Source organism: Macadamia integrifolia, unplaced genomic scaffold (assembly GCF_013358625.1).
Source record: "Macadamia integrifolia cultivar HAES 741 unplaced genomic scaffold, SCU_Mint_v3 scaffold1508, whole genome shotgun sequence".
Taxonomy (NCBI): domain Eukaryota; kingdom Viridiplantae; phylum Streptophyta; class Magnoliopsida; order Proteales; family Proteaceae; genus Macadamia; species Macadamia integrifolia.
This window is the reverse complement of record NW_024868238.1, coordinates 7,101-32,764: the sequence shown is the minus strand read 5'-3', so window position 1 is coordinate 32,764 and position 25,664 is coordinate 7,101. Positions and strand designations below refer to the sequence as shown.

At 38.6% G+C, this 25,664-nt stretch overlaps 1 protein-coding gene across 2 annotated transcripts in view; it reads right to left on the bottom strand.

Annotated features, from left to right (window-relative positions):
- Positions 1-22,573, bottom strand: part of LOC122063984 (phosphoglycolate phosphatase 1A, chloroplastic-like) — an 83,311-nt gene extending 60,738 nt beyond the window's left edge. The window contains exons 1-4 of one of the 2 annotated variants that reach the window (XM_042627679.1): positions 22,225-22,573; positions 21,665-21,732; positions 21,329-21,421; positions 21,182-21,253 (exon numbers count right to left, since the gene is read on the bottom strand). In XM_042627679.1, coding sequence (XP_042483613.1) covers positions 21,182-21,253; positions 21,329-21,421; positions 21,665-21,732; positions 22,225-22,498 — 507 coding nt within the window. In that variant the 5' untranslated portion in view covers positions 22,499-22,573. The remainder of the gene's footprint in view (positions 1-21,181; positions 21,254-21,328; positions 21,422-21,664; positions 21,733-22,224) is intronic. The other variant, XM_042627678.1, reaches the window with a different exon arrangement.
- Between the last annotated feature and the right edge of the window lie 3,091 nt (positions 22,574-25,664).

The following is a 25,664-nucleotide window of genomic DNA, read 5'->3' as shown; positions in this document are numbered from 1 at the left end:
GGGACCAGCAAACTTCTAATCGCAACTAGGGTATTTATCACTAGGTGATCGATGGCGTATTCTGAGACCAAGAATACTACCTAATGTGTTGCAGTAGCAGTTATACCATTACAGACTTCGTATTATGGTTTAGATTATGTATCTAAATTAAATGAACTCATGCCCCGCATCATATTGTAATGATTGATTCATGTATTGCCTCATTTCTGACTGTGTATGCTTACATGCTCCCCATCCCTCACTGGGCTTAGTGAAGCTCAACCCACGTTTGTGTTTCCTTTTCAGATGGTGACACAGGTACTCTAATGGCAGCAAGTGGTGAGACACCTACTTTAGTGGCTGATGATTAGTGGGTGCCAGAGTTTGAGGAACATGATTTAGACTGTGTCTGTGATGATTGTGCATATGGTGCACCCCGAAGAAGATGACGAGGATCATGATATTCTTTTAGATATTTTGTGTATTTTGTTATGTATTCCTCTGACAAGGATATGTATGTAATGTGGATCATATGTACAAAATAACTTTGTATATAAATTCTATAATATAGAATCACCAATTTACAATCAACAATTATGGTTATATCTCCTTTCCGCTGATTCTTATAATATGTTCTTGTATTTAATTAGGTCATAAAAGTACTGCACTATGATCCTCGATGGTTGGTTAGGATATGGTTATGTGTCCTAGTCACATATCAACACCTTAGTGAAGGTGGGGTGCGACAAGTGTGGTACTGGAGCAACGATGCTCTACTTTGACTCACAATTAGGTAGGATTTTTGGATACTAGTAGTGGTGATTAGGATCGAGATAAAAGCTTTAAGAAACAAACAAAATTTATAGTACACAAGTAGGAGACTAGTTAGGTGTCAAAGCCGTTCATTGACAATTCAAGATTACATAAGCTTTACACTAGGGAAAGTTAAAGACATTTATAAGATAAGACAAAACGTAAAAAGTTCATAACATACCATAGGAATTACAACTGAACAGAACAAGTAACTAAAAGACAACTAAACATATTAGAAACCCTAAACTAGACCAACTAATCACTGCTCTTCCGGAGGTGGAGTTGGTGTTGTAGGATCCACAAATAACCATCCATCTCTTAATAGATCACACATTCATTGAGAGTTTCAATCCTCGTCTCCAGACAGGAGAATCCCCGCTCTATGGCATTCATCATGCCAGTCCAACTTGGCTCCTCTAAAGGTCCTATGGAAGTAGAGGCTCTAGGCTCTACCACCATAGTAAGATGGTGGGAAAGGAAGCTTTGAATGCGCAAATGGCGGTGGAGGTGGAATTCTATGGGTCGTGGTGGTGAAACATCAGTTCCCAGTATAGGAAAATCCTCCTCATTATCCTGGCCCTCATTCTCTTGGCCTCCCTCCACATCTATGGATTGTGGCTCCAACTCATCCCCACTACCAGCCAAGGTTCAAAAACTCACTAAAATCTTGGAAATTTCGGTACTTTTTTTATTGAGACTAAATGGCATATAAAATATAAAAGTACATAATTTTAGTCATATTTCAGTAATTTCGGTCACATTTCGATCATTTCAGTTATTTTATTTAAAATTTCACTCATTTCGGCAAAAAAAAATGCACTATTTCGTCGAAATTTCGGCCATCTCGGTCATTTCGTTTCACTCATTTCGGCTACTTCAGCCATTAGCCCCCTAAAATGGTAAGTGAAACACATGAAAAAGTACACCATTTCGATGGTTTTAAAACCACCGAAACGAGTTCTTGAATCTTTTTTTTTTTTGGTGAATGAACAATTCATTAACAGAGAAGTAGAGAAAGCATACAACCCCTAAAGAGGGGGGAGAAGGAGAAATACAGCAAAATCCACCCTCAAAGAGTGGTGGTCCTAATGACAGAGCTAGGAAGCTCCCAGGAAGCAACAATGTGACAATTACATGGGGAGTAGACATTAGAAATCCTGGACTAAACATCAAAGAAGATGGAGCCCCAAATCTTCCCAAGTGGTCTAGATTTGGAGATCTGTTTCCTATGATTTCTTTCCATCCATATTTGGGTTAGGTTGCACAGAAAACAAACTTGCCCACCAAATCACATATGGTCTTTCCCTGAAACATCATATCCACCCAAATCCACTCCATTTGAAAGGGGAGGATAAGCCTGCTAGAGGGCCAACATTTGGACAGTGCCAAATTCCGGATGGAGGCTGAGACAAAGTAGTTAAAGAAGATGTGATCATTATCTTCTAGGTAGGCACTACATAGATGGCACAAGGAGGGGGGCTGGAATTCTTCTCTGGATGAGGAAAGCTTGCTTGGGCAGGCAATTAGTGAAAACCCTCCAAGCCGTAGAGCTTGGGGAGGGATTGATGCTTAAACCAAATGATTCTATGCCAAAGGGAGGAGAAGCCATGGGCTCTAACAAAGTTCCAAGCCGACTTGGCACTAAAAATACCGGAGTTGGATGGGTTCTAAAAAATAAAATCCTGATTCCTCTGAATTATCCTGGGGAGGGTCGGTAAGGAGTTCCAGACATCAGCAAGCCAGGTATCATCAGGAATCGGGGGAGAACAAGTACCAGAGGATAAAATATCTGCAACAAGAGCATGCTTTGGTAGTTTGGAGTTCTATCTGACTCTAGCACTGATAATATGGGAAAGAACTCCTATAGGATGCTAAGGGCCAAGCCACAGGAAAGTAGAGGATCCATCCACAATCTGAGAGGAGATAGATCCAGACGCAAGAGATTTGGAAGAGAACATTTTGCACCACACCCAAGAAGCATCCAAGGGAATTCGCAATGACCAAAAAGTGTCAAATCTAACAATAGAAGAGTATGCCCAATGAACCCAGATATGTTTCCTTCTAGAAACAGTTTCCATCTTAGCTTGAGAATCTCCACAGAGTTGACATTCTTGATATGTCTCAAACCTAATGCTCCTTCAAATTTTGGAAGGCAAACAGAAGCCCAATTAATCGGTCTAAGAAATTTGAAGCATTTGGTTCCTTTCCAAAGGAAGGAAGCAAAGATGGATTCAAACTTAGAGGTGATGGATTTAGGCAATCATATATTCCAGACCAGTAGATGTAAGAAGAGGCTTGAAGAACAGATCAAATAAGCTCCAATCGACCTGCATAGGATAGAAATTTTCCTTTCCAAAGTTGGAGGTGCTTTCTAATGAGATCCCGGCATTCGGGTGCAGTGATGGGCAGTGAGCCTTGCAGGGATCTGGGGCAGTGAGTTCTTGAACCTTGCTGCCAGCTGCTAATGATATCATCATCTTCCGCAATGTAACATGGTCAAATAGATATAACCTGTGTCCATCCTCTACCATCGTTGGTGAAATGTACCCCTAAATGATTGAATACAAGGAGGCAGCCATAAAAGCGATTTCCCTTGAGCGGATTATCTGCTCGGTAAGCCATGTTCCTCATCATAGAATATGTCATACAAATTTGGCACTCCACATAAAGGCAGAAAGACACATAAGCCTGTAATACAAAGACCTCATTATAGTGCCCTCCAGTGGGTACGATGTTGAACTGCACTATACAACTTAAAACTTTTGGGAGATGGGTGATAATTTTTTGACTTGGATCAACCCCCATCTTGCCCCATCAAGGCACAACACATCTCAAGTAATTCCTGGTCGTGTATGAATTGAGCAGTCACCGTTCTCGGCGCATAATAAACCCAATCCCCCGGATTTGATAGGCCTAGAATTTGTGCGAATTCAGCCGTGGAAATATCTACCACTTTTACCCTGCTTGTGCTGTGGAAGTCGTTACAGTCTATGTGTCCCCCTCTCAGATTATAGTAGAAGTGCTTGACTAGTCATTGGTAACACTCTCTGCCCATAAGCAAAAGAGGGACCCATCCAAAGAGAGGCAAATCTTCTATGAATGCTAAAGGAATTGAGCAAGGATCATACCACGTGTTTGCTCGGATCAACATTTTTCTTGGCAAAAAAAGGCCAATTTCGTGCATCCGTTTTTGAATGGAACCACAAGTGGTCAAATCTTCAATGGGTGGAGGAGATTATGGTGGTTACTCGGTCGGGGTCCTGTGACGCGGTTACCGGCTAGTAGACATGATAATAAATCTGTATAGGGTGAAAAAATTTAGCATGCAAAGATTAAATCTTGGGATTTTAGAAATGAAACTTAAGGTTTGTGAAATCCTAAAATCTAGGGTTTTCAATGGCTAAAACTTCAAAATTTACCATAGAAAGGATGAAAAATCATAGCATGAGTGTGGACGAGATGTGAATCAAGGTCTTAATACACTGGACAATGGACGATGATGCTTTGGAAGTCTCTCCGATTCTGTCAAGCTAAAGTCTGTTTTGAACCTTTGAGAGTGACTTACAGATTTACTGTTTTAAAACATATTTTTATCCCACTGGTTGGCCGGTCCTGATGCCTGCATCTACCGGTGGCATCAACTGGTGGAAAAATGATGATTTGTGCAACTTCTATTTCATCCACCGGTAGCATCAACCGGTGGTAAGTGATCCACCCACCAATGGACAAATCTAATTATGGGGGCTATTGCGTGATCCACCAGTGGCATCCACCGGTGAGATGTGATCAATCAATGTCATCTACCGGTGGGAGTGAACAGTGAGATAACCGATTCCCTTGACTTTACACTGCTACCATGTAATTCTGTATGTGTATGATTTTCTGCAGTGGTGGCAATTAACTATTTGCTTTTGTAACAGAAATTGCAGATGCCGCCTAAGCAAAGCCCGTACACGTGTGGGACGGCCGCCTAAAAGCAGCACTGTGTCACTAGGGCTAGTGCAAACCGATCACCCTCTCCCGAATCTGAAAGAGAGAAAGTGACCGAGATGGCTGTACCTAGTGCTCCTCTTCCTGCCCCGCCTGTCCTCACGGCACAGGATGTGGCATCGATCATGAGTAACATAATGCAGGGACTATAACAGTGGGAGTTCATGGCTGATGTGGACACCTAGATCAATGCTGCCGTTCAAGCTTGGGAAACTCAATCAGTACCTCCACAAGTACAACCAAATCCTCCAACAGTGCAATCAATACCTCCTAACGCACAATTGGCACCTCAACCAGCACAATCGACACCACCAAGGCAGGTCACACAGTAGAGTCAAGTTACAGTACCTTTTCTGACTGACACATCAAAGTTGATGGAGAGATTTCAGAAGCTCCGACCCCCTTACTTCAGTGGGATCGCCAAGATCCATTATTACCGGCTAAATGGATTGAAGTCATGGAGAAGGTTTTCACAGTGCTCAATTGTACAGCCGAGCAGAAGCTTATTTGTGCCAATTACCAGCTTCAGGATGAGGCCTAATGCTTGGTGGAAGGCTACAAGGCTGATACTGATAGATATACATCCCAATCTCATCTGGGAACATTTCACAAAAGCATTCTTTGAGAACTACTTTCCAAAGAGTGTAAAGGACCAAAAGGAGGCAGAGTTTATGGGTTTGACACAAGGACCTAGATCAGTGTTAAAGTATCAACAGAAGTTTGAAGAGTTATTCTATTTTGCACCTGAGCATGAAAAAGTGGACAAAGGCAAGGCCAAGAAATTCGAGAAAGGTCTAAGACCTGGGATCAGTGCAGTGTTAGTAGCACACCATTTACAAAGCTATGCCCAAGTTGTACAAGAAAATAAGCCTATTGAAGATAGGCGACGGAATAGCTATTTTTCTCAGCAACTCAGCAAGGGAAAAGACCAGTAGTATTTCAAGATAATAGAGGATCTAGGTGGCCAGGGACCTTATCCTAATCCAACCTCAACACAGTTTAGAAGATCTGAAGTAGGTAAAGTATCTCAACAGTATAGGCCTGTAGCTGCATCTCAACAAGTGGGACTTTTTCGGTGTTTTATTTGCTAGAAACGGGGCATATTGCTAGAACTTGTCCGCAATGGAAGCCTGGCAACACATCATATGTGGTAGCTCCTAGACCATCTCAGTCTCAACCTACCAATAGATCTACTCAAGTACAATAAGGTACTAGACCTCATGGACGTGTATTTTCCATGACAACAGAAGATACTGAGGCTACCTTAGGAGTTGTGACAAGTACTCTATTGATATCATTGAAGCCTGCACATGTATTTTTTGATTCTAGTGCATCACACTCCTTTGTATAACTAGTTTTTGCTGCCAAGATGGGCATTAAGATGAAGAGTTTAACACACAAACTAGTGGTTAGTACACCTACTGGAAGTACAGTAGGATTGGATGAAGTATGTGAACCTTGTCCAGTACAAGTCTGTGGATGAGACATGATAGCTCATCTAATCAAGTTAGATATGACTGAATTTGATATCGTCTTAGGCATGGATTGGTTATCTTCCTATAGAGCCTATGTGTTGTGTGCAGAAAAGACGGTTGTGTTAAAACCAGGGGATGGGGATGAATTTGTCTTCAAAGGAAATAAGGTGAAGAGCCCTAAGAGGATCATCATATCCACACTTCAAATAAAGAAGTTGCTGGAACAAGGATGTTAGGGATATCTTCCATCTGTGTTCGGCACAATAACAAATATTAAACCTTTAGAAGAGATAGATGTTGTGAAGGATTTTCCAGATGCATTCCCAGATGATTTGACAGGATGCCCCCAAACCAGGAAACCGAGTTCATCATTGACTTGCTTCCAGGATCGACACCAATATTAAAAGCATCATACCGAATGGCACCTTCAGAATTGAAGGAACTACAAGTACAATTACAAGATCTACTAAAGAAAGGATTTATAAGACCAAGTGTGTCTCCATAGGGTGCACTAATGTTGTTTGTCAAGAAGAAAGATGGAAGTAAGAGGATGTGCATTGATTACCAGGAGCTTAATATGCTAAACATTAAGAACCAGTATCCATTACCCAGAATCGATAATCTATTTAATTAGTTGCAGGGTGCAATGACTTCCTCTAAGATTGATCTCAAATCTGGATATCATCAGCTAAAGATTAGGGAAAGTGATATAAATAAGACAACTTTCAAGACTCGGACACTACGAGGTTTTAGTTATGTTCTTTGGGTTGACCAATGCTCAGCTGCATTTATGAAGTTGATAAATAGGGTATTTCAAGACATGTTGGACAAACTTGTCATTGTGTTAATTGATGACATTTTGGTCAATTCCAAGAGTAGGGAAGAGCATGTTAATCACCTTAGATTGGTGCTATAGTGGTTGAGAGAGAAACAATTGTATGCAAAGTTTAGCTAGTGTGATTTCTGGTTCTCTCAAGTGACATTTCTGGGGCATGTTATCTCAGAAAAGGGTATCAAAGTTGATCTTGGAAAGGTGAAGGTAGTGCTTGATTGGGACACGCCAAAGAATTTTGGTGATATTTATAGTTTCCATAGATTAACAGGTTACTACAGAAGATTTATTGAGAACTTCTCACGTATTGCTGCCCTAATGATCCGCCTGACACGAAAAAGTGTAAAATTTGAATGGTCATATGAATATGAGAAAAGTTTTCAGGAGTTGAAACAAAAGTTAGTGACAGCTCCAATACTTACTATTCCTAATGGTACAGCTGCTATGATAATATACAGTGATTCGTCCAAGCTGATACTAAGGTGTGTATTGATGCAGAATGGTAAAGTGGTGGATTATCCTTCACGACAATTGAAGGATTAAGAGAAGAACAACCCAACTCATAATTTGGAACTAGCACTTATGATCTTTGCCTTGAAGATCGGGCGGTATTACATTAATGGAGAAAAGAGTGAGATCTACAGTGATTATTAAAGTTTGAAATACTTTTTCACTCAGAAAGATCTTAATATGAGACAGAGCCGGTGGTTGGAAGTAACGAAAGATTATGATTGCACCATTCATTACCATCCAGGAAAGACCAGTGTTTGATGCATTAAGTAGAAGGTCACAAACTTTATCGCTCATGTCACTCACAGTGAAGAAGCAACTCATTGACGAAGCTAGAAAGTTGCATTTGGAATTTCTAGTGGAAGGTATCACCATATCACTAGCTGCATCGGTGGTACAAGTGTACAACCATCTCATGTAGAGGACTATCTACAGAAGGTGGTCACTGACATAAAGGAAGGGAAACAGAAAGATCTGAACTTCACATTAACTAAGAATGAAGTTCTCAAGTTCAGAAGTAGAATATGTGTACCAGAAGGTGATGATTTGCGAGAAGTAATATTGAGAGAAGCACACAGTTCTCCATATTCAGTGCACCTCGATAGCACAAAGATGTATAAGGAACTAAAGAAATCTTATTGATGGAGTGGCATAAAGAATGAAATGGCTACTTATGTGTCTAAGTGCTTAACTTGTTAATAGGTTAAGGCTGAGAGATAAAGGCCTAATGGGTTGCTACAACCATTACCAGTTCTGGAATGGAAATAGGAGACCATTACCATGGATTTTGTTACCGGCTTACCTCGCACTAATAAGGGAAATGATACAATTTGGTAGTTGTGGACCTCTTAACCAAGGCATCACATTTTATTCCCATGAAGTTTAGATTTTCCACGGATAAGCTGGCCCAACTATAAGTTGATAACAAAGTTCGATTGCATCTATTAGTATTATCTCCGATCGAGATCCAAGGTTTACATCTACATTCTGGGGATGTGTACAAAAGGCTATGGGGACACAATTGAATTTCTAGACAATTTTTCATCCACAAATAGATGGATAATCTAAGAGAACCATTCAGACGCTATATGCTTAGAGCTTGTGTTTTGGATATGAGTTATAGCTAGGATGAACATCTTTCTCTCATTGAGTTCTCTTACAATAACAGCTACCAAGCTCCAATTGGTATGGCACCATTTACAGCATAGTATGGTAGAAGATGTCTACACCTCTTTTTTGGGACAAAGTTGGAGAACGACGCATTTTGGGCCCAGAGCTGATACAATCTACAAGTGAAAAGGTGGATGTAATTAGAGAACAGATTAAAGCAGCTTAGTCCAGACAGAAAAGTTATATAGACATGAGACAAAACCTGGAATTTGATGTGAGAGACAAGGTATTTCTTAAGGTTTCTCCAGCCAAGGGGGTGACACAGTTTGGAAAGAAAAGGAAACTAAGCCCAGATACATTTGTTAGGGATATGCCACACTCCTATAGTTGGTTTTGATGATAACAAACATATAAAAGTATTTCACAATTTGCCTTCAAGTATTGTTTTGTAGAGACTTCATATCAAAGATCGAATTTGATGAATGAAAGGAAGAAATGAAGAAATGAAGATTGAAGTCATCAAGTGAGGAGTATCAACAAGTTGGTATCAATACTTGAAGAAGGTATTAGAAGAATTCAAGCTTCAAGATGTCAAGACATGAAGCTCGAAGACTTGGAATTGCAAACAAAAATAAAAGAAGATGAAGTGCCAAAGAGTGGAAGGTTCAAGTGAAGAAGACCACTAGGATAGATTGGTCATTTTTAATGTAATTTGTAACTTCCACATATATATGTGCACTCACCACATGTATGTGCATTGCATCATACTACAATGATCATAGAGCATACCTTTATCAAGTATGGAAAGTCTCTAAGTGGTGAGGAACATATTAGGAAAAATGTGTTCGAGTGAAATTCTGTGAAAACCACATTAACCTGACTCAAGGGCATTTTGGGCAATCTTAGAGTCAGTATCAGGAGATGAAACCTTCATGGAAGTCGTAGGAAATCGAGTCACGATTCCAACGCAACTGATTTCAGGTCAATCCGTGGTCGGACCGAAAAGTTATGGTCAAAATACTGACGACTGGTCAATATGACAGCATTCTGTCAAAACAGAGTGTCATGTTGGCGGTCGACCGGCTGAAAGCTCCGGTTGACCAGAATTATCCGAGACCATATCCAGTCGACCGGTGGAAAGTCCCGGTTGACCGATGACTGCCTGGAAGTGCCCCAACTGCTATATTTTGCTATAACGGCTCTTTCCAGCCGACTGGCTACCGATGGCGGTCGACCAGTGGACCCAGAATATGACTATTTAAGTGAGATTTACTGCCTAAAATGCTCTCCTAAGCTCACCTATAAATACCTCTAATGCTACTCATTAATTAACAATTAATCTCAACTTTGGAGAAGCATTATTTGAGCATTAGAAGTGAGAATTGGTCTACACCATCTCTTGAGTTCAAATTCTTCATTTTACATTCAAGAGGAACTCAAGACCATCGACAAGTCTTCATCTACATCTTGGCATTTATATTACAAGCATCAAGAAGACTTCAAAAGGTACATTCATTCTATCATCATTGTATATTTCATTTGCACCACACCGGAGGTAATCCTCTTTTATTCCACTTCTCCATTTTCTATTTTACATTAAGTCTAGACTGTACTTAGGCTTGTGTAAGGACCCTCTCATCCTTAAGAGATTGTAAGGATCCTCTTATCCTTAAAAGAGTGTAAGGTGCCTCTCTACCTACAAAGGAGATTGTAAAGGTGCCTCTCTGCCTGTAAAGGGGATTTGTAAGGATATTCTTATCCGTGAAAAAGATTGTAAAGGTTTTCTTCCCTACCTACCGTACTGAAAGGGAGAACTAGTGGAATACCTTATAAGAGGATTCTTGTAGGGAGTGGACTAGACTCGGATTGAGTCGAACCACTATAATTCTCAGTGTTGTGTGATTGTGCTAGTTTCATATTCATTCTGTATTTTATTTACAATCACATTTGGACCTATACATCGAAAAGAATTTAATTTCCACTAATGTAACCTATTCACCTTCCCTCTAAGTTATTTTAATTCGTATCAGAGTGAGAGCTCAATATAGAAGACTAATTTGTCTTAAAGTGAGTCAAAGACCATGACCACATTTAATTGACCACCTGAAGGAATGGATGCATCTAGGCCTCCATACTTCAATGGAGAAAACTTCTCCTTTTGGAAATGTAGATTTAAGAATTTTATTTGTGGATATAATTTTCTTGTTTGGAGAACTATAAAAAGAGGATCATATGTCATCTCCAAAATTGTAAATGGAAAGACGATGCCAAAGGATGAATCAAAATTGACAGCCGATGATCTAATACTTCTTCAATACAACTTCAGGGTTCTCACCTATCTTCGATGTGCTTTAAATGAGGAAGAATTCAACAGATTAAGTATGTGTGAAAACGCCAAAGAAATTTGGGACACACTTGTAGTAACACATGAAGGTACTACAAAGGTAAGAGAAAGAAAAGTTGACATGTTTATACAAGAATATGAATTATTTCAAATGCACGAATATGAAAATATTTCTGACATGTTTACTAGATTTATTAATATTGTAAATTCCTTGAAAGGACTTGATAAGACTTACACCAACTCTGATATGGCCAGGAAAATTCTTAGGTCACTACCTACCAAGTGGAAACCAAAGACGATTGCTATCAATGAAGCCCGAGACTTGAACGAGATAAGTTTATATGAATTAATGGGCTCACTTCTTACCCATGAAAAGGATCTCTATGAAGAATTTAAGAAAGCACATCCCAAATTCATTGCTTTCAAAGCATCTAAAGAATTGGATGAAGAAAGTGAAGAAGAAAATGATGAGAAAGTTTCATCGGATGAAGATGAAAGTGACTCCAATGAAGAAATCACAGACCTTGCCTTAATGGCTCATGGAGACAAAGAACAAGAGGTAAGTTCTCAATCTCATAATTTAGATACTTCAAATAATGAATCTAATGATGATGATCTTCAACAAGCTTTTGAAGCTTTATATAAAGAAGGCTTGAAACTAGAGACTGAAAAGTCTAATTTAGAAAAAGGAGGTTCTTTCCCTCAACAAGAGGATAGAATCCTTGACATCTAAAATGTATGAACTTGAGGAGAATAACTCAAAGTTAACTACCATATTTCATACATTTACTAAAGGTCAAAAGACTTTGGATATATTATTAGAATCCCAATGCAAAAGTCCTCAAGACAAAGAAGGACTTGGCTATGATGGTGGAACCTCACCTCAAGGGAAAGAAAAAGAAAATGTAGTTTCTCCAAAAAGAAGAAATCCCCATTATGACCAAAGGCAAGTTCCAAAAAGGAATAACATCCATTATGCATATTATTACACTCCCTCCACAACAATCATATGCACCACAAAGGCCTTATCCACTTTATAGACCATATAAGACTCAAAGAGATGTTAAATCTTATTAGCCACCTGCACATTATGAAATATATGATTCACAAAGGGCATACACACCATTTAGACCTCACACATCAAAAAGGGTTTGGAAACCGAAGGGATATTTTGATTGTAACATGGATGGACCCATGAGATTATGGGGACCAATATATGCTTGATTCTATTGGCTTAAAAAGCCAAAGTAAAAGATGGATGATGCATTGATGGTTGTTTTGGTATCATTAGAGACAGGATAAAATATCCTATTCCAAAAGGTTCTCTGATAGATATTTTTGCTAGAAAATTTGAAGCACTAGAATGTTTGTCAAAATTAGCAATGATTGGCATCATCAACCATATTAGAATTTTTAATGGTCTATCTTGCTTGAATGTGTGTTAGCTTCATTGGCATCTATTGCATATGCTTAGGAGAAGCATGTCTTAGTCTTGACTACATGCTTATTTTTTTTTCCTCTTAAGCATACCCTTGGGGGGGCTATTTTCCCCACACTCCTTTTCAAGGTTAAAACGGGGGAAAGACAATATAGAGATTTTTAATACCCCACTTTTTGTTATTGACAAAGGGGGAGAAATTGTGAAATGATTCTCCAATTTATTGATAATTGATTATTTATTTTATTTGAGAATCATCTGTTTGTCATCATAAAAAAGGGGGAGATTGTTAGGGATATGCCCACACTCCTATAGTTGATTTTGATGATAAACAAACATATAAAAGTATTTCACAATTTGCCTTCAAGTATTGTTTTGTAGAGACTTCATATCAAAGATCGAATTTGATGAATGAAAGGAAGAAATGAAGATTGAAGTCATCAAGTGAGGAGTATCAACAAGTTGGTATCAATACTTGAAGAAGGTATTAGAAGAATTCAAGCTTCAAGATGTCAAGATATGAAGCTCGAAGACTTGGAATTGCAAACAAAAAGAAAAGAAGATGAAGTGCCAAAGAGTGAAAGGTTTAAGTGAAGAAGACCACTAGGATAGATTGGTCATTTTTAATGTAATTTGTACCTTCCACATATATATGTGCACTCACCACATGCATGTGCATTGCATCATACTAGAATGACCATAGAGCATAACTTGATCAAGTATGGAAAGTCTCTAAGTGGTGAGGAACATATTAGGAAAAATGTGTTCTACTAAAATTCTGTGAAAACCACATTAACCTGACTCAAGGGCATTTTGGGCAATCTTAGAGTCAATGTCAGGAGATGAAACCTTCATGAAAGTTGTAGGAAATCGAGTCACGATCCCAACGCAACTGATTTCAGGTCAATCCATGGTCGGACGAAAAGTTATGGTCAAAATACTAACGACTGGTCAATATGACAGTATTATGTCAAAATAGAGTCTGTCATGTTGGCGGTCGACCGACTGGAAGCCCCGGTCGACCGGAACTATCCGAGACCAAATTCGATCGACCGGTGGAAAGTCCCGATCGACCGGTGACTACCTGGAAGTGCCCCAACTGCTATATTTTTCTATAATGACTCTTTCCGGTCGACCAGCTACCGATGGTGGTCGACCGGTGGACCCAAAATATAACTATTTAAGTGAGATTTACTGCCTAAAATGCTCTCCTAAGCTCACCTATAAATACCTCTAATGCTACTCATTAATTAACAATTAATCTCAACTTTGGAGAAACATTATTTGAGCATTAGAAGTGAGAATTGGTCTACACCATCTCTTGAGTTCAAATTCTTCATTTTACATTCAAAAGGAACTCAAGACCATCTACAAGCCTTCATCTACATCTTGACATTTATATTACAAGCATCAAGAAGACTTCAAAAGGTGCATTCATTCTATCATCATTGTATATTTCATTTGCACCACACCAGAGTTAATCCTCTTTTATTCCACTTCTCTATTTTCTATTTTACATTAAGTCTAGACTGTACTTAGGCTTGTGTAAGGACCCTCTCATCCTTAAGAGATTGTAAGGATCCTCTTATCCTTAAAAGAGTGTAAGGTGCCTCTCTACCTACAAAGGAGATTGTAAAGGCGCATCTCTGCCTGTAAAGGGGATTTATAAGGATACTCTTATCCATGAAAAAGATTGTAAAGGTTTTCTTCCCTACCTACCGTACTGAAAGGGAGAACTAGTGGAATACCTTACAAGAGGATTCTTGTAGGGAGTGGACTAGACTCGGATTGAGTCGAACCACTATAATTCTCGGTGTTGTGTGATTGTGCTAGTTTTATATTCATTCCGTATTTTATTTACAATCACATTTGGACCTATACATCGAAAAGAATTTAATTTCCACTAGTGTAACCTATTCACCCCCTCTAGGTTATTTCAACATTGACCAATATAAAGTGTTTAAGAGGATTGGATTTGTAATATATAGATTGGGATTGACTCTAAAAATGGTTGAACTTTATGATGTGTTTTATATGTCGATGCTCCACAAATACATTCCTGATCCAACATATGTATAAGCTGACTTACCACATAAGTTGTATAATGACTTCGGTTACATAGAGTTACCTAAGGAGATCCTTGATCAAAAGGACCACAATCTCCGTAACCATACTATCTCCTATATCAAGGTCAAGTGGAGAAATCATACTGAACAGGAAGCATCCTGGGAGCGAGACGATGAAATGCAGAAGAGATACCCTTAGTTGTTTGGGTTACCAAGCATGCCAAATTTTGGAATGAAATTTCTTATAGGGGGGATGTTACAGTTGTACCCAAAATCCTGGTCTAAATTTAACTTTTGGTTACTAAGTGATGCACCCAAGATAGAAATCACTACTGACCTATAGATTGCTATGGTCTACTGCTTGGAAGGGAAGAATGACCCTTCTTATCTGTGCAGGTAGTGTCGATTGAATTAGAGAAGGTTCAAACTATACAAGCCTTAGTGATAAGTGTTCATGAGTTTATATACCTAAATTGCATAAACACACCATAGTACAGAACATTGTGGAAGTCGTTCCCATCTGAACAGAGTCACAAAAGAAGACAGGCAGAATTGACATAGTAGGATTCACCGGTCCATACCCACCGGTAACATCCACTGGTAGTAGGCTTCGTAACCATGTACTCCAAAACACCCAGAGTTTGGTTTATAACATATAATGTTTAATTAACCTATACACAACCTATGAAGGTGGGTCTACACGGGTCAAATAACGTATTAATACTTTTTCTGAAAAATGACTTAGTTAGGCAAAAAGGTTTAGTAGAAATAGTCTACGTATATAATGTGTAAACCTATTTCATTTCTTCATTCATCAACTGAAAAAAAGAGGAAAGAAAGAAGAAGAAGAAAGGAGTAGAGAGCAAAGGACTTGGTGATTTTCTACAACCTCCATTTACACACACTTAAGGCAGGTGGTTCACCTCTCTCTCCTATTTCTCAACCTTAAGTTCAGATTTGGTAAAACCTAAGCTAAGGCTTGACTAGGTTTCAACTGAGACCCAGGTTTTGGTTGGGACTTTGGTAGGAAAAACCCTTCCAAGGCTTGCATGATAACATGTACCTACAACCAAAATTTGTGATTTCCACATCACATTCTCTCTTTCTATTCCAATTTTCCAACTCAAGTAAAAATCTAAACAAGGAGTAATGGTAGCTGAAACCTAGTTTCTCTCTACATGCATGTCTCTAATTGGTGTCCTTAAATATGGATGCATGCAGCCCAATACTAAGCTCTAAATCAAAACTGGTAAAACCGACCTAAATGAGTTCAAGTTGAAGATTGGGTTAATCCCACTTAAATGGAAAGTAATTTCACCATAATAGGGAACCTAATAAAGGTAATATGCATTGAGATGAAATCTGGACGGAGAACTCATTCTCAGGGCTTCACTGGTCAATCACCATTGGTGCAGAGATAGTTGATTCACCGATCTACCACCAAGGTGAGTGGGTGGTTTGACTTAATTTATGGAGTATTTCTACTTAATTTATTTCTATTGAACGTGATTATTGTTGAATTATTTTATTTTATTTAATTGTAATATGTTGTACATCAGATTGGATGGAAATGGATTGCATTTGTTATTTAATTGTACCATGTTCTATATAAGATTGGATTGATAAGTTTGTTGGTATGTGAGATGTTGGGTGAGGAACACGGTGTGGCAGAGGGAGGATTCCGGTACCGTGTTCCCACATTTTCTCTTTATATGATGTTATGTGCATTACATGTAGAAAGCATATGGTTAGGGATCATTGACCCAGTTCTTGGCAAGGGGTAAGGTGTTAGATAACCCATAGTGGTAGGTCCGACGAACCTTTTCGGAATATCACGTCCACGGGATGATGTGATTGTTGTCGGAGGCAGGCAGAGCCTAGGTGACCGATGTGTTAATTCTGGGATCATGGCGTTAAAAAGGGGTTTATCAGGTATTTGCTGGGAGACCAAAGGTCGCATTCTAGGACCGACAGGCTTCTAATCACAGCTATGGTTTGTATCGCTGGGTGACTGATGGTGCATTCTAGGACCGTGGATACTACCTAATGTGTTGTAGTACTACTTATACCATTACAAACTTAGTTTTGTTATTTAGGTTATGTATCTAAATTAAATAATCTCATGCACCGCATCATATTGTTATGATTGATTCATGCAATACATCATTTCTGATTGTGTATGCTTACATGCTTCCCATCCCTCACTACGCTTAATGAAGCTCACCCCATGTTTGCGTTTCCTTTTTAGATGGTGACACAGGTAGTCTGACGGCAACGAGTGGTGAGACACCTACTTCAGTGGCTGATAACTGGTGGGTGCCAAAGTTTGAGGAGTATGATCCAGACTGTGTCTGTGATGATTGTGCATATGGTGCACCTTGAAAAAGATGATGAGGATCATAATCTATTTTTAGATATTTTGTATATTTTGTTATGTATTTTTATGACAAGGATATATATGTAATGTGGATCATGTGTACAGAATAACTTTGTATATAAATCCTATAATGTAGAATCACCAGTTTATTATCTACAATTATGGTTATATCTACTCTCCACTAATTCTTATAAAATGTTCTTATATTTAATTGTCGTAAAAGTACTGCATTGTGATCCTGGAATAGTTGGTTAGGACATGGTTATGTGTCCTAGACACATATCAACACTGACAAGCTTCGCTACCTTCTTAAGTCAACTCAGATAAGCAAGTAAATAGGTATTTTCACTACTAGCAGACCATGACAAAAAATCTTGAATGTAACCATTTTTAACTTCTCAGAATTGTTCGGCAACATTGGCAACATCTTTATGCCTTGGCATGAAAAGGATGACTTTGAAATGGAAATTGTGGATGGACACATATGGATCGACTATAACAACAAAAAATTCAACCTTGTTCCAACTAAATGGGGTAGGCTACATGGATCCAAGAAAAAAAAAAAAGGAGAAATAAAAGTAAAATTAAAGTAAAAAGGCAGTAAAGAAATGAAGCCCAACGCCAGCAGGACAAGAAAATCTCAGCTAAATGGGGTCGGCTACATGGATCCTTGCCCTCCAATCAGTTCTATCTGAGGTCATAATCGTTACAAGACCTAGGCACTGTATGTCATTCCTCACAACTTCTCTTATAATCATTTTAGGTCTGCCCCTATCTCTTTTTGCACCTTCAATTGGAATCAGGTCACTCTTCCTTATTGGGGCATCCTCGGACCTCCACTGAATATGGCCATACCACCTCAAATGTTCTGATGTAGTGGCTCCCAGTATCTTGAGTAGCAATAATGGTCAGGTTGTTGTGTTGGATAAGTTGGCACCAGGTGCTCGAAAAAAATGCATCAATCAAGTCCAGGTCTTCCTTAGAGCTTGTTATTGATCAGGACAACCCAAATCAGCTATAACATCCAAATCTCAGCTACATATAGCTTCTCGATATGACACTTCCTAATTGCCCAACATTTCACCCAATATATTGTTTATTTTGTTTCTTGTAATGTGAGATGGCCTTGTTTACAGGAGTAAAAGAAATGGCTTTAAAGATTTCATTAGTTGGGGCAATCAGACATTGCTTGCCTTGAGAATTGGAGCTACAAAGGGCTGATAGTTGTAAATAATAAGAAAGAGGTAAAGATAAGAGAACCAGAGATAGTTGTAACTCGGGAGTCAAAACCATGTGATTAGGACTTCCCCATTCATTTAATATATAGATTAACTATTCATTTAATATATAGATTAGCTATTACAAAGCCATAACACAAATAGGAAACTAGAAGGCATAACCAAAAAGGAACCTAACTCAAACTTATTTAAGAACTACCCTAAACCCAATAGGAAACTAACAAAGATATGCTTCTTAATATTTCTTATATATTCTTTTTCTTATTAATAAATTATTTATTCATCCAAAAAAAAAAAAGATATGCTTATATCCAATATAATCCCATAGTATAGAGGTCTACCGTCACCTATAGCCCTCCAACTGACACATGCTCTCTCATATACTTTAGCACTCCTCAAGTTGGAATATGCACATAACAAAAGAAAGCTTCAGCTTGGACCAACAAGAACTCCAACAAGCACAAAGAGAATTCCAATCAACCATCATAAATCCATCAGCAACACCAATAGAAACGAAAGCACTTCCAAAGAAGGCACTCCAATAGCAATGAAAACCCTTCCCAAAGAGGGTACTGCCACATAATCTCAAAATAGAAATGTAGCATCCAGCATAAAAAGACCTTCCTAAAGAAGGCACTACAACAAAATTATAGCTCCCAATAGCTACATCAAAAGCACTCACGAGCCTCAAACAAAGATCACAGACATCTCATAGGTCCACAGATAAATAGGCAGCATCAGGTTGGTGGGGACCAAGCATCAGGTTGCTGAATATACCAAACAGTATCAGATCCCTGAATATACCCTCTTTAAAAGATAAAATAGTTGCTGAGGACAGACACAAACATATCGTCTTCAAACAAAATAATATTGAGCAGACATAATCTTAATCAGACAACAAATCAAACCGAGCAGAAAATAATTTGAATATCCTCCTCAAATATAGCAGTACACAAAGACAAATAATTTCCAACAACCAACATCACAAAGAATCCCATAACCAAGAGCACCACAATAAATAATTTCCAATCTCCCCCTTACCGTAGCAAATCTGAACAAATAACTCCAATTACAATGCATGCAAGTACCAATTTTCCAAAAAAAGTTCAAATTCCAAATTAAAGTGATCCTAGGCCCACCAAAATAATAATTTGACACATATACATGCCCAATTGCAATTCTATAATTACTTTATATAATTCCCAATTGATGCGGGACCCCGGGTCAAAATACGCAATTGGATTCAGTATGGACTATGGACCCACTTCAAACAATAGAACAAAATTAATCCAAAGTTGATGGAAATTTTGTAATTAATTCACCACTTAACACGGATCCGGTTCCAAAACCAGAATCGGATCGCTTATGGGCCCACTTGAGCACTAGGTAGTTCACACACAAAATAATGGCACATTTGTAAATATATATGAGCTTAGAAGGGGTAATGGAAAATGGTAATTAAAGGATTTCAATTTAGCAAGGAAACAACTCACAAGTAGGATGTCACGTTGAAGAAGAAAGAGTGTACTTGGAAGCAAAAGAAAAATTGGGACATAAGGTTATTAAAGGTAAAGAGAGGTATTAATGGAAAACTAATTTAAAAGAAAAGGGGTGAAGGGAACGATTTAATGAAAAAAACAAACCAAATTGGGTTGTCTTCAACCTTCATTTCCAAGCAGGAATAGAAGCAGCAGAAACCCAGGAATAAACACATTTCAACCCTTCGACCAAGAGATCACAGCCGAGAAACAAGCAAATCAGTTACAAAATTTTCCAAACCCTTGAGAAACATATCAGTTGTTAACTTCGCAAGGAACAATGAGTGGTCTCAGCAAGGCAACACCAGAAAATCAGCAGTGACATGCAACCAGAAAGAAACCAGGTTGTCTCAACCTTTGATAGCAGAAAATTAGAAATCTTCAACTTCTTCTTCAGAGCCCATAGCAGTAGATTTGTAGCAGAAAATCATAAGAACTCAGTGCTGTAACCATGTAGAAAATCAACACTATCAATCAATAGCACATAGCAAATGACCAACAAAAAGTTCGATCAGAAGAACCTTGTCTTCAACTTGAGAGGAAGTAATGGCAGAGCAATCGATGGGAGATCAACCCTAATAGCAACAATTGATTTAGGACAAATTCAGAAGTAGAAAGACACGAACAAAATCAGGTATCGTTTGCATCAAAACTTCACTGAGCCAACAACTTTTGGGTTGCTTATCATAAATTTTTGAAAAGGCTATGATGTTTGGACGTTAAGACTGGACGCAATTTTTTCATGTTATCCAGCGAAGATGTTCTGTTCATTTTGTAAAGATACTCTGAGTGTCCCCATATTGTATACCAAGGAAGCCTTGTTCCCTGTTTATGAACTTATGTAGAAAAAATAAGGAGCAGATCTTTAAACATAATCCATCCAATAAACTGCATAAACAGGCACTTAGTGTCATGTTTCTGTCATGATGCAAATGTTTTGTTAACTCCAGATCATAAATTTTACTTCATAAGCCACATACCATACTAGCTGTGCAAGTTCCAGTGTCATAAGAGTCATTGACATCTAGGGAATCTGAGGTCCATTAGTTAGTATGAAATACTGGTGTAAGTTTTACTCTTCAAACAGCAGTGTTAAAAAGCCCTTGAAAGAATCAGAAATTAAAACCGTAGTTCTTTTCCTTTCAATGGAACTTGGAAAGTTAGTAATTTTAGTTTTTGGCAAGATGGAAATCACAATTGGTTGAATGAGCGAGGAAGAATATGAGAGCTTATGATTTAACGGAAGATATGGTCCTAGGGTAGAGTGGTCAAGATTCCCATAGCTGCCCCAAGTAATTGGGATAACACTTGCTTGAGTTAACTTGGTCGTATAGAAACACAATGCCAAGTGATGCTAAGAAAGCAGAAATGGTTCAGCTTTAAGTCTTACGATGTAAAGGTGAACTTGGAGGCATTGTCTAGAGCATCCCAGCTTACTTTATGGGGAAGTGTAGGGTATCTCACAGCATACCTTTTTATCTTTAGGAAAATTAATGGACTTAAGATAAGCAGCAGCAGCAAAAGATGATGCAAATATCTCCTCCTGAAAAAATAAAATTTACAATTAACCTTATTGTGATAAAATTTGACTCAAAAAACGAATTTTTGTGAAACTAACCTCACTGACACTAAGACCGAGTGTTTCAAACTTTTTCCCATACTGTTTTCTGGATTTGGTTGAGTTGTTTGTGACAAAAATTAATCTCTTGCCCTGAAGAAAAAGAAACAAATAAATGCATCACAGCCACCAAACAATCCACATATCTTTTTTCCTCTCTACCTCAACAAAGGGTTCTTAATGATGGGAAATCATTGAAAAATGGATATTCACACATGGCCAGACAAATTATGCACTTACATAGCTGCATATGAGAATTTACCCTTTGCAAAAAAAAAAAATACACATACACATACAAGTATAGTTATAAATAATGGATTTCTATAATATACAAACCCTTGAGCGAAGCATATCCAGAGTTTCTGGGACGCCATCAATCAAACTATCTCCTTTCCATATAACTCCTGCAAATAAGAGGGAAAAAAAAAACAAAGAAAGAGTATAAAACTGAACAATTCGAAGTATAATTGTTGGTTTCAATAGGAATGCGTACCCATTTATCAAACTAATCACAACGGTAGTCTATCGACAGAAACTATAATCCAAATCATTCCAAAGGACTCTTGAGAGCAGTCTCAGCTTCAACCAAACTAATCATAACTATACCCCGAGGACAAAGACTGTTATCTAATTCAATTAGAAAGGGCTCGTGAATCTCGAGATTAAGAGCAATCTGCTTCAGTTGATCAGATTCCGTGATCACAAACTAAATGTCGAATATCACTATCACAAACTCACACAATTGCAATTAACCTAATCAACAGAATCCAATAAACGAATCATAATTAATCAGAGAACAAATATTGCAATTTAAATCAATCAAAAAGGATTCGTGAGTCTCGAGCTTAAGAGCAATCTCAGCTTCAGTTAATTGAATTCAGTCAGTACGAACTCACCATCGCAATCAAGGATGAATGTTTGGACAGAATTGATGAGTTCCTCTGCGTTCTTGAGAGGGAGAGGCCGAGCCGAAGCCCGGATCGTGAGATTGGAAGCTCGGGAAACCTGCATTCTAGAGTTCCATTTAATGGGATTAGAAAGGTAATATATCTTCTTTTTTTGCCCCAGAAAGCGAGAACAGAGGATTTGGGGGTGAAAACGATTTGGGCTTGGAAGGTTGAGAGTTGCAGTGGCTACTGAAAGAGAGACTCTGCTGCTGCTAATCAGCATTTCTTCTTTTAGTCTTTCTTGGCCTCTCCTTTTATTTCGGGCTGAGACTTTAATCTTTCTATAACTATCTGTCTGAAATAAAAAGCCGTCACCTTTTATGTGGTTGTTGGTCCTGACGTGGCGGTTTGAGTGGATGCAAGTCCATCTGGTTTATCCAATTTATAGAAATCCTGGGAACGGTTTGGTTGGAATCTGTTGTTGGTTTGGGATTTATGGGATAACTTTTCACGTTAACTGCATGGAGGAATATGGGGACGTGTAAGAACGGCAATATTATTTGGACAGATGTTTCCAGGATACAAGAAAGATGAGAGATTGGGTCCATTGGGAGCAGTTACTCAACCCATTTCTTATATTTGAAATTGAAGGCCAGGAGGAAAGAAATTCTGGCAGAGGGACAATCAACTCAACAAACAACACCAAAATCCAACCCTTTTCAAATTTATCTCTTTCTTAGTCATAAATTTTACTTGGGACTATTATTTCACTTTAGTTGTAATTTCAACGAGTTTCCATATAGTGAAACTCTTGTACTTAGAATTTATCTCAATGCAATGATTAATGTTCTTTGGGATTCAAAATCTTTTGTTTGTCCTTGAGTTTGGTTTTTCACTGATATTTTGGATCTCCATTAATTTCCAATCTTAAGGTCTTAAGTCCCTTGAGCAATTGGGGCATGAGAGGACTCAACTCACCTTGATCAAAGTCAGAATTACTTTGAATCCATCCAAAAAGGATTCTGGCACGCCTGAGCAAAAAGAATATGGTAACCATATCATAGGAGATTAAAAGGGAACTGCCAACATTTTTTGACACACCTGGTGGGACACTTTCAAACATTAGTCCAAAGAAGGGGAAGTTCTAGAAGTTCTAATGAGTGACAAATACCTAATTCTCCCAAGGTATCTAGCCCTAGTCTGGAAACTAATATCATTCCTTCTGGAGATCAATCCAATGTAGTAGCTGAGGATGTAACCAGGCAGTTGGCTACAACCATGCGAGGAGTGATTTGGCCCATAGCTGAAGACATCCATCGGATGGTGATAATGGCTGCACAATCTAGCATAAGCCAGCAGTCGAAGTTGGATCAAAATTTTAATCAACTAATGACCCTTCTAGTACCGCAAAGTCATTCTTCAAGTTAGGCTAATCCAAGTGTACCTTGTTCTTCAAGTAACCCTCCGGGTTTTGGCAATCTTGGCGAGCAAACTAGGGATACAATATTTCCAATGCAACAAGGCATTAATTCAACGACCAATCAGAGTCAGATTCCATAGGTAACTTATAATAATCCGATGTACCAACATGGATCATGGTACACTCTAGCAAATACCATCGTAACAGGGGCAAATACTGCGCCATTAAGTGGTTCATGGTATGATCCATTGAATATGGTCGCAATAGGGGCAAATAATGCACCATTGGGTGGTTACCCAACTCAAACCCACCATAACAGCCTCAATGGTCGTAGGAATGGAGGGAATGGAAATAGAGCAACATTTCCAGTCAAGATGTACCAGACGCTAAAGGTGAAGGTTGGAATGAGTACAACGGAGTTGGCCGCATAATGGTCAAAGGTATCCGACTCCCACTATACCGACAGCATTACTTGCATAAGGAAATCCAATGATTTTAGATCGTGAAGAAATGATTAGGGTTATTCACAACTAAATAAATCATGATTTTTGCCCAACCATGAGACCGGTCTATAGAATACCATATTCCGAGGATCTGGATTTGGTTGATTTCGGTAGGAATATGAAGATTCTTGAGTTCTTCAAGTTTACTGGAGAAGTTAATATGTCAATAGTAGAGCATATCGCTCGATTTACTGTTAAATGTGGAACAGTTGGGGCTAATGATGTGTTGAAACTGAGACTATTTCCCAATTTAACTAGAGCGGCTTTCACCTAGTATTGCAATTTACCTATCAACTCCATACAAAATTGGGGAGAAATGGAGGGTAAGTTCCATTTACAATTCTACCAAATCAAACCTACAATATCGATCTCTGATTTAGAAAGAATGCACCAAGGCTCTGATGAATCCATTGATAACTTTGTCTATAGATTTAAAATTGCCAAGCGTAGATGTGTTACAACATTACAAGATAGTGAGTTCATGACGATGGTCTTAGTGGCATGTCTTTAGAATTGTAAAAGAGGTTCTCCGACTAAGAGTTCTCGGACCTCGGCTAGTTGGTTGCACAAACTTCTTATGAGCAAATCCTAAAAGAGGAGGAACATATTCATTCTTCTTCTTTTGCTTGAAACTTTTATAAGGGTCAAGTTGAACCTATAGTTTCGCACTGCTGGGTGCCAATCAATCAAAAGCGGCTAATGATGTTGACTGTGAAGTCGATTTAGCCGAGATTGTAGAGGTGAAGAATTACGTTTGTAAATTTTTACCAGACCATCGGATTCATCAAAGTCGGTCATGCCAAAAACTTTCCATCCAGAAGTTATTACTCGAGAATAAGATATTCCTTTGACATCACAAAGGCTGAGATCATTTTTTACCAGCTACTAAAAGATAAATAGATGAAGTTGTTTGATGGTCACCAAATACCATTGGCAATAGAGATCAAGGATAGGAGATATTGTAAATGGTATAATTCGGAATCCCATTATACTAATAGTTGTGTGTTGTGTAATGTTTTGCAGAAGGCTATCAATGATGAGCATCTTAGGTTCCCAGAGAAAGATAAGCGGGTTATAATGGTTAACGAAAACCCATTTCCTGCGGTCAATATGGTGAACGTTGATATGGCAAAATTACTGACCATGCCATGACCTGTTCCTAAGAAGGAAAAGTTAGTTCCTTGACCATGGTTTTCTCATCTGACTTTGGCTAAATCTGGAGATGTCATTGAGTTCAAGCCACCGAAGAGCAGTTCGGAGTGCAGTTCGGAGTGTGACCGAGGCAAGAAACCTGAAACTTCAAAAAAGAGTGATTAGTCAAGAAAGCCACTTGCAGCCTTGAAAGATTTGCATAAGCTAAGTTAAAAGAGAATGGGATGCCAGAAAGTTCTGAGGAATAAAAAGGAGAAAAGTTGCAATGGGGCGCTTGTTGCCATTATAAATGTCACATCCCAATCCCCATTATAGGATTCCACGACGTGAGTGAGATGCTTACCCGTCTTACACCTCTATCAGGATCTCTGATA